The sequence below is a fragment of the Atta cephalotes genome (genome assembly GCF_000143395.1).
Source record: "Atta cephalotes unplaced genomic scaffold scaffold00075, whole genome shotgun sequence".
NCBI lineage: Eukaryota > Metazoa > Arthropoda > Insecta > Hymenoptera > Formicidae > Atta > Atta cephalotes.
The window spans coordinates 207,371-216,772 of record NW_012130139.1 but is presented as its reverse complement, the minus strand read 5'-3'; the positions used below and the strand labels follow the sequence as shown (position 1 = coordinate 216,772).

The 9,402-nt window shown below is 34.9% G+C and overlaps 1 protein-coding gene across 1 annotated transcript in view; it reads left to right on the top strand.

Annotated features, from left to right (window-relative positions):
• The first annotated feature begins 5,055 nt into the window (after nt 1-5,055).
• The window catches only part of LOC105624294 (protein enabled), an 8,186-nt gene continuing 3,839 nt past the window's right edge, over nt 5,056-9,402 (top strand). Inside the window, exons 1-5 of the mRNA XM_012205654.1 lie at nt 5,056-5,288; nt 6,442-6,763; nt 7,141-7,373; nt 7,793-7,972; nt 8,034-8,046. Of these exons, the coding sequence (XP_012061044.1) occupies nt 5,056-5,288; nt 6,442-6,763; nt 7,141-7,373; nt 7,793-7,972; nt 8,034-8,046 (981 nt within the window). The remainder of the gene's footprint in view (nt 5,289-6,441; nt 6,764-7,140; nt 7,374-7,792; nt 7,973-8,033; nt 8,047-9,402) is intronic.

Genomic DNA, 9,402 nt, shown 5'->3' with positions numbered 1-9,402 from the left:
ACACTACACACACACACACACACACACACACACACACACACACACACACACACACACACACACACACACACCTGTCGGAAATGTTACGTTTTGTGCGAGTACGATGATCTGGAGCATTTTCAACGTGTGTTGATACGCAATACATGATACATATGTATACTATATACATACCTAAGTACACGCGATCGACCACTATCTCTCCTACTGAGGAGAGAACAAACCGTCGTACAGTATCCCACTGTCATTTGCTAAACCGTGGGTAAAGCCGCGTAATGGCTTTCAATTTCATCTTCTATAACTGAGCTTAATTAATTTTAATGCTGCGATAGGATGCAGATTGCTCGAGTAACCCACTTTTACCCTCGCTTAACCAGCTTGGATTTGAAGGGAGCTAGCTTTGACCTATTCGCGTGTATTGCAAAAGTCTCGATATTATGTATTGATACATATTTGAAAGCTAAACAAGAATAATCAATTTCAACGCACAATGAATTAATAAAGGTAAAATCAAAATGTTGAGAATAATTTCAAGTTTCATTCACTCCCACATGGAATTTTTAGTTGCACTTATTTACAGGATGTGTGTGCAACATGATGGTGACTTGGTACATGTCACCCTACGTATAAATACATGTGTATGTATAACTCGAAGGTTGCACGTTCCTTTGTTAAATTTCCATTGTCGCGCCCATTGTGTTACACCTTGCTGTGTCTGGGAAAGATTTTCCACTTTCTTACTTGCACTCGTGCTTCTTTACATACGTTCTTTACGTATGATGTTACGATGTCATTGTACAAATAATTGTAACTCGTTTGATTCAATTTCGATTTTATTCTTTGAATGTGTAACTAAATATACTTTTTCGAAATGTTTGTTTCCATCAAAGCTTTACACGGCTTACAGGCTCTCCCTTGGCGGATTCATCTTTTGTATCACGTGGATACTTTCATTCGTCGTTCCATCCTTTTATATCTTCATTCATCTAACATTCTCGGGAAATTTGATGAAATTATCTTTACTTATTTAATAAAGTGACTGACCAGTATCGCAACTTTGATTTTTCGTCAAAATAGACTACGTCATCGATACATCGAATTATAAAAAATTCTGTAAGACTTAAAATCTTGGACAAAACTCTGTGTATAGTATTAAGTATTTGTTTCAAAATCGAAAGAAATTGCATCCTGTATTATTATATGAAACGGTTCAGACGTTAGGATTCTGAAGTTAGGGCTCGTGTTATATGTATGAGAGGAGAAGGAGACTACTCGAGTGTCGAGGCTTGACTTACCTATCCAATTAATGTTGACGCATGATTACCTACCTGCCATATGCTACTTTCGGTGATCGTATTCGTTTCATTAAGGTGAAGCCATATACGCTTCTTTAGGTGTTAAAATTACCGTCTTATTCCAAAAAATTAAATTATAAGCTACTTTAACTCCAGTTTCTGTCAATGCATGAATACCTATATCGAATTTTAAACGGTAAAAATTTTTGCGTAAACTTTGTTATGATATATATAAACGTATATAAAAAAAAGGAATTTACTCTTCGAATAATAAAAAACAATTTTGTAAAAACTCTATTTTGTTTTCACTTTTACATTTTTTACGGAAACCTTGTGAAACACGGTAGTGAAAAAGTGAAAAATTATTCATTAACAGAACGGTTATATAAAAACTCTCACCGTGTATAATATAATAAATGTGTCTTACAATGTAGAATGCCAGTGCTATCTTAGAATTATTCGGAGATAAAATTTTAATGGCTTATTTTGCAATAAAATATTTTATGATTAAATGATTATCTAGTTTACGATATTAGCAAACGATATTAGAATTCTCTGATAAGAAAAAGATTGAGAATGATAGAGAATGATAGAAAAATCCTATCCGTTTTGAATATGGATCTGGTTAGTGAATTCACTGATTTGAATTAGATCTTATAGGAATCTTGTACAAATTTTATAGAACTCAATAAAATATGATAGGATTCATATCCAATCAGTTGTGATGCTCGCGAGATCGATGATAAAAAATAATATAAACTTATAGAAAACGATACAAATTGATAGAAATTTTATCATTCTCTATCAATTTCTTTTTACCTGCAGAATAAAAAAAGTTGATAGAGAAAAGGCGTAAAATAATTTATAGAGACATACTAAAGTAGCCTGTATCAATTTCCCCGTTATCGAGTCTGACGTGTCGCTCGGATCGGTTTGATAAAGCAAGTGTCGCTGAAAATGCGTCAGTGCTCGACGAGTTCCGTTTAAACGTTTTCTTTCGATAAGAGATAGATACGAATCGATCACGGAAATCTCCGCCGAGCCGAGAATTAATACAGTCGTCACGATTGGATTCGTCATTCCGCGCGATGAGAGACTCGTATAAACTAACCAGCATAGCAATATGAAAGCGAAACGTAATGCGTGCTCGCTTTTGCGCCGTAGAAAATAAATTCGATATCCAATGTCGTATGTATCGTCACTTCAACAATCGCCACTGCTTCCTCTCTCGCGCCAGAGTACTTTTGTTCTCCTTATACTACAATAAGTACGATACAATGCAACGAGATAATAAAAACATAACAAAAACCGCGATGACGTAGATTGCCATTAAACTTTCGTAACATTTTTCTCAGTTTAAATTTAAAACGCGAATAAAAATAAGATTTGCTTTCTTATAAATTTGCTAAAATTTGAACAAGATTTAAGATTTTTTTAAAATCAGGCTGAAACGATTCAGGTTTTAACGATTCTAGAGAAAAAAAAATCTACGTTCTTATCTTTCTCTTACATGTTGAACATGACAGTTGAAGTCGTGAACAATACTCACGATGCCTTTCGTTCTTTGCGATTTGATCGTTCGCTGAGAATCCAATCCGCTACACTTTCTGGGGGTCAACTTAACGAGATACAATCATACATTCATACACGGAACAGCAACAATTATTTCATTCTTTGACGTTTGATGAAAGGTTAACGCTTCCTTGAGCATTATATACTGAAAATAAAGCGCATTTTCGCTTATTTACAATAAACAAGCTTCGTTTGCCGTAGACTGCAGTATAGGCTTACACGCGATTGAGATTTACGGTTGTTTTACACAATATGCGAAAAGCAACTAAGGCATTTGTTCCACTTTTACGTAATATATGGTGCTCTCAGTCTGATAGTTACTTATATCGGCCGACAGAGAGAAAGAATCTTTCTCGACGTTACTTACTTCCGACTACTGATATACAATGCCGTTCACGCTTTATGCTCTAAAAGTTTCGACATCCGCGTAGAGCATGATAAATCTGAGCACGAACGGGAACGTGACGAATCCGCGATTCCGGAAGAAAGGCCTAAGAAAGTGTATATGCGCATCGTTCGTAAACCATTATTTTGGATCTCTCGAAAAGCTCTAAGAAAATATATACAAAAAAATTAGATAATATACAGTGAGTACAAAAAGTATTCATACAAAGAAAATATTTTTTAAAAAAACTTTATTTCTAAAAAATAAATATTATCCAGCGAGAAATGAATTGATATCGAATCAATATGTTTTGCACCAACAGCAATTTGACATTGATTCGACATTTAATTGATAATCATTTCTTATGGATAATTAATAATTTATTCATAAAGTATAAAATAAACTACATGTTTCTTAAAATTATATTTACCAAAAAGATATGTATTAATTATAGAAAATATATATCATCTGAAAAATAAGCGAAAATTAAAAGTTCCATTGTTTGGATGCTCAAAAAGTATTCGTACAGTCGAGAAATTTAGTTTATAAAATTAAAAATACATGCAAAGCTCATTTGTATATATTAGAACAGAACGAATTCATTGTATAAAATTACTAATTAACGTTTATTTTCTACAAATAACACTTTTTTATAAAAAATTTTCTTATATGAATACTTTTTGCTCTCTCTATAAATAGAACAAAAAAAGTGAATCAATCCAAGGATTACGTATCTAAAAAATGAAATTTAAAAATACTTCAGTCAAAAATGCTTCAGCGTAAAATTTTTTTCGCTGAAATGGAGGGATTTGGGAATAATATCTGTTAGTACTTATAGTAATGTCTACTTACAATTAATAATATTTGATTTTACCGATTTGTATTCTGTTCGCTGTAATGACGCGTAGCACAGCGATATTTAACTCGGACAGCGTCGGACAGGCGTGCTTTATAGTTATAGACCGGTAATTGTCGTGTGCAAGGCCGGTCTCTGACCCACATACAGCTGATTGACAAAACCGTCGAATGCTCCTCGATATTCATTGACAAAAATGATTTTTACGTATGCGTGCAATGTCTAAATTATTAGTAATTATTAGTAGAGAAAGTTTATAATTTCAGAGGGTGAAATTGGTGTAAAAGAATTTTTTTTTTAAAAATTGCAAGATTTTTCATATACATTTTTATTTCCATGACAATTCAATCGATTCATCCGCGATTCGCGAAAATATCGATTGGTGAGAATGATAGATATTTCTTGTCTTCTTCGCATTATCTACATGCATCGTATACATCGTGCAACGTGGTGTAACGTAAACGGCTAGTAAACGGCCTCGAAACGCGAATCGCAACGGACACGTTGTCGCGCGTGTCGCGTGCTATGTTATCTACTTTGCTTGGTCGTGTATCGTATATACAGCAGTAGCAACAGTAGCAGGATAGTCGAGGAAGTGGCGGTATCTCGCCACATCCTACCTCGTCCTGTTCCCGTTTTGCCAACCAACGGAGGGAGTACTGAAAACTGCCTCTCATGCTCTCAGTTCAGTGAAAGCGACAACTACCAAGCAAGCTAGTCTCTTCCGCGCCGCAGATCGCGAATTAGGATTGAATATCGCAGACATTTAATTACATCAAGGCGCGTAAACTGTGCCTTTACCTTACTCCGTTTCCAATCGGTTGTATCTGCAATTTTATCATTCTTTTATCATTATTTTACGTGGCTCCCGATTATGGCGAGAGAGAAAATTTCGGTGCTATAAAAATGATCTCACTCAGCGAGAAGAAGCTCTTCGCTAAGTGATTATGATGTGGGACTCCCGCGAAAATTCCTTCACCAAGACAGGCAGGACGAGATGGTCCTACGAGACTTGCTCATCCGCGCGCGAGAATCAGAATCGAGATACGTTCGCCAGGATGCGCCCTTCGCATGTAACGGTGCAAGAAGATCCCGCGTCGCAGCAGCGTGTGAATGTACAACAGCGTTCGAGCTATCTATACCGCCAGCAACGCTCTTCTTGGCAACAGGATAATCGTTCGTGGTACACAATGCGCATCAATTTTTTGCTCTCCTCCGTTCTTCGCCTTCTTCACCTCACGTTATCGCAATATTCACAAAGTTGTTTCCCATTTGTTTCTTCATAAATGATTAATTCGACAATCCAAAGTTTCCACATGTTGATGATACAAGTCGATACAAGTGTCACTCTGTCTTTGTTGTGTACTCATTCAATGTCAAGAAAGATAGAACGATGTCACTAAAGCGAAAGCATCCTTTTTTTATAATATTTGTTTTATACGCTTATACATGTACATATATTCAATCTGGTTCCAATTTGATGTATCCCATAGCTATGTATGTGGATCGATGGAATAGTTAGGAAACGATTATATCAGAAATGTAACAAAATCAAAAGTGGTAAATAAATCAGAGAAATGTGTTGTACAATCTATATTTCGTCGATTTGTTCTTGTTATTGCTTTGCCGGATTATGCGACTTTCTCGTATATATGAGCAGAAGAAAAAAAATGATAAAGCGGCGTGAGAGATATGTGCACCACATGTATATATCACCCACGATTCAGTTCGGTGCAACATTTATTTATTTCCTTAGCTCTTTAGATAACAACTGCTCTAATTTATGCAAATATACTACTACTTTCTTTACATTCCAATCTTCAGTTTTTTTACTCTTATATACGTAAGTAACGAAATTAATTGAAAAAATTTCATCATTGACAACTTGGCACTTTTCAACTGCATAATACATTTCAACACACAATTCTCGTTCTCTCTCCTCCTCAAGACAATATTATGAAAAGAACAAAAGAGCTTGAGAGAATAATTGCAAATGAAAAAAAATATAAAAAATCAAAAGAATTAATTGGCAAAAAATCGATTAAAGTAACACTTAAAGTTTTATGGCTCCGCGGAATTTTTTGAATTCCACGAATAAATCAAATTTAAATAAATTGCTTGTATGAGCAATCTCTGGGGTTGTTAGTGCATAATAGAATAGAATAAATAATAGATTTATAAAGCGATGAGATATATTTGTAAACAATTGGGTTGTACTTATCAACCAAGTTATATAGGCGCCCTATAAATATACCTATATTATTTACACATTAACAAGTCCACGAAGTCTCATATATATAGCCAATTTACGAAAATCGATATTTTGTCATTTTCAGTGAAGTGAGCATATCATCCGCCCGCGCGTCGGTGATGGTGTACGACGACGTGAACAAGAAATGGGTACCGAGTGGCAGCTCGTCCGGTCTGTCGAAGGTCCAGCTCTATCACCATCAAGTGAACAATACGTTTCGCGTAGTCGGCAGGAAGTTGCAGGATCACGAAATTGTCATCAACTGTGCGATCCTAAAGGGACTCAAGTACAATCAAGCCACGGTCACGTTTCACCAGTGGCGAGATAACAAGCAAGTCTACGGACTCAATTTTTCCAGTAAAGATGACGCCGATGCCTTCGCTCGGGCGATGCTCCAGGCACTTGATGTAATTTATTATATTTCTTTTATCTTATAGTTTTATTAGAATTATTATAACTCTGACTTACCATCCCGGATTTCACTATCTATTCTAGTCTTCTGGATCTATAGTTTTAACATCGTTAACCTATCGTGAAGCTATTACGGCAATTTAAGATTGGGAGCGGCCAAATTTTCTGACAAACATTCATTCCAACAAACGTTCAACTTGGATGCTATTAACCAGAAAGAAAAAAAAGAGAATTAGGGGTAAAAAACGTTTGCTATCGTGGAACATCGATTTCAGTTACGGCAATTACAATTTGTTAGGCGTTGTTATAATTGGATATATTATCGTTAATTAACTTTTAATTACACATTACGTCTTGTTGCGATGTTGCGTAGGTGCTAAGTAATGGTAGCAACATATCAAGGAGTCTTGCTCCGACAACCAACACGACTACTCAACAGCAAACCGCCTATCAACAGCAGCAGCAGCAGCAGCAGCAGCAGCAGCAGCAACAACAACAACAACAACAACAACAACAACAACAACAACAACAGCAACAGCAGCAGCAGCAGCAGCAGCAGCAACAGAGTCAGGCAACCGTTCAATATGAGGAAGATATGGGATATAGGTATGTCTCTTTTATTTTCTTCTTGTTTCTTTTACATTTCAAACGATTTACGAAATGTAATCTATTATCTCATTACCGTAATTACTTTTTGTTACGAAATATAAGACAGTGCACATAACATCCAGTCAATTCCTGTCACATTTTCGAACGAAATGCAGGCATGTCGTTTTTTCTTTTTACTTGTAAAATGTTTTATTTAATATAACGAATCAGTGTGGAGACAATCATATATGAGGCAGCTTTTGGTATACATGATGTGATCGGATTATACAGGACGATATATATGTATATTGTATACACATATATGTAGAAGTGCGAAAAGCTTGTAGGGTGACAATTTACTTTATGGATATAGACCCATTTCGATTTCCCTATCGTTCATCTAAAACGAGTCACACATCTGTCCTGACTGGTTACAGTCAAGGTCGTAACGCGCGGATTTCCTTGTCCCTGAGCCATCTGCCTACAGGAGGCCAGACGGCCCTGCCCGTGGGCTCCGCCACCACAACCCCCGAACACCACGTGACCGTTAGTGGTGCTGTTGGCACTGTTATTCAAATGGGCTGTGCGCGTGGCTCATCGGGCGATGGATATACGAGGTGATCTTCCTGTCCTTTTAACCCATAATAATCTGAATTTCTTAATTAATTATTATCAAAGTACTACTATCAAAGTAAAGTTTTATGCAATATTATACGTTATTAACTAATACGTTATTAACTAACGCAGAAAAGTGATTTTTTTTTAAATTTTTTCTAAAATATGCCAAGAAATTATTGATTTAATATTGTTGTACCATATGAGACCAGTTACATGTAGGTTAATATGGGTTAAAGACTATCTAGGATCTCCTTATTCTTTATAGTAAATACGTCGAGCATTAACTACGTTAGAATAATCGTTCTACTTCTTTCCTCCTTGCATCTTTTACCTTCCTCTGTGTTGTATACTGAATCTACATGCGAAACTTCAGTTACTGTAAAAACGAGAATCAGTGGAAAAATATTTACATGATGTCGAAAATAAAATTGCAGAGAGCAATTCTAAGCGGGAGAATTCCGTCTGTTGCGCCTCTCAAAATAACTCCCTGCACCTCTCAAAATAACTCGAATACATTGCACGACTGAGTTTGATATTTTTTTCTAATTTTTTATGCACACTTTTTACAAAATTCAAGATATATTTGATAAATTCAATTTATCAAAACGCGGTTGTCGAATAGGTCTAGTATACAAACTTATCAGGAATAACATAACTTGTTATACTTGTATGCACACATCTACATTAGCTTGCTCTGTATGGAAAGTATCTTGCACTATATAATGAAAATATAAAGGAGATTAACATCTTCTTTAGTTTTTTATGTGGTTTGTATAAATTAATAATATCTCTCTTTCGATACACTCTTAACAATAGACTGTGATGTAGGATAAGAGTATTTTCCTATCGTTAAAATATATTTATAGCAAAATAGGAAATAATCTTTGTAGCACAGTATTATTTAGCATGTTAGTGTGCGACACATTTAAATTTATCCCATGCGTTTATACACATATAATTTTTTCTCTTTATGTCAGTATTGGGAAATATTTTTCAAGTCGGTTAAAACGAATTTTTAGTAACGATCTATATAGAAGAGATATATAAGTAATCTATTACGTATCTATTATATTAGTTGGCTGGCCCTACTCTACGCTTTATACATATTAACAATGTATTGTACATCAATGAAAAATCATTTTGTAACTAATTCCAAATCATTTCAATCTGCGCAGAACCATGACTAGAGAAGACGTGGCAATAATTCAAGAACGCAGAATGTCTCAGCAAAGTCAAGGTATTATATTCACATTTTTTAACATAATTAATTTTATACATTATGTATAATAAGAATATTATCTAAATGTAATATCTAAATGTAATTTTATAACAAGCTTACATGTAAAAAAAATTGCATAAATGCATTTAAATTACAAGAATACAATTCTAAAGGAAGTATCAAATATTATATATGTATGTTGTATACATA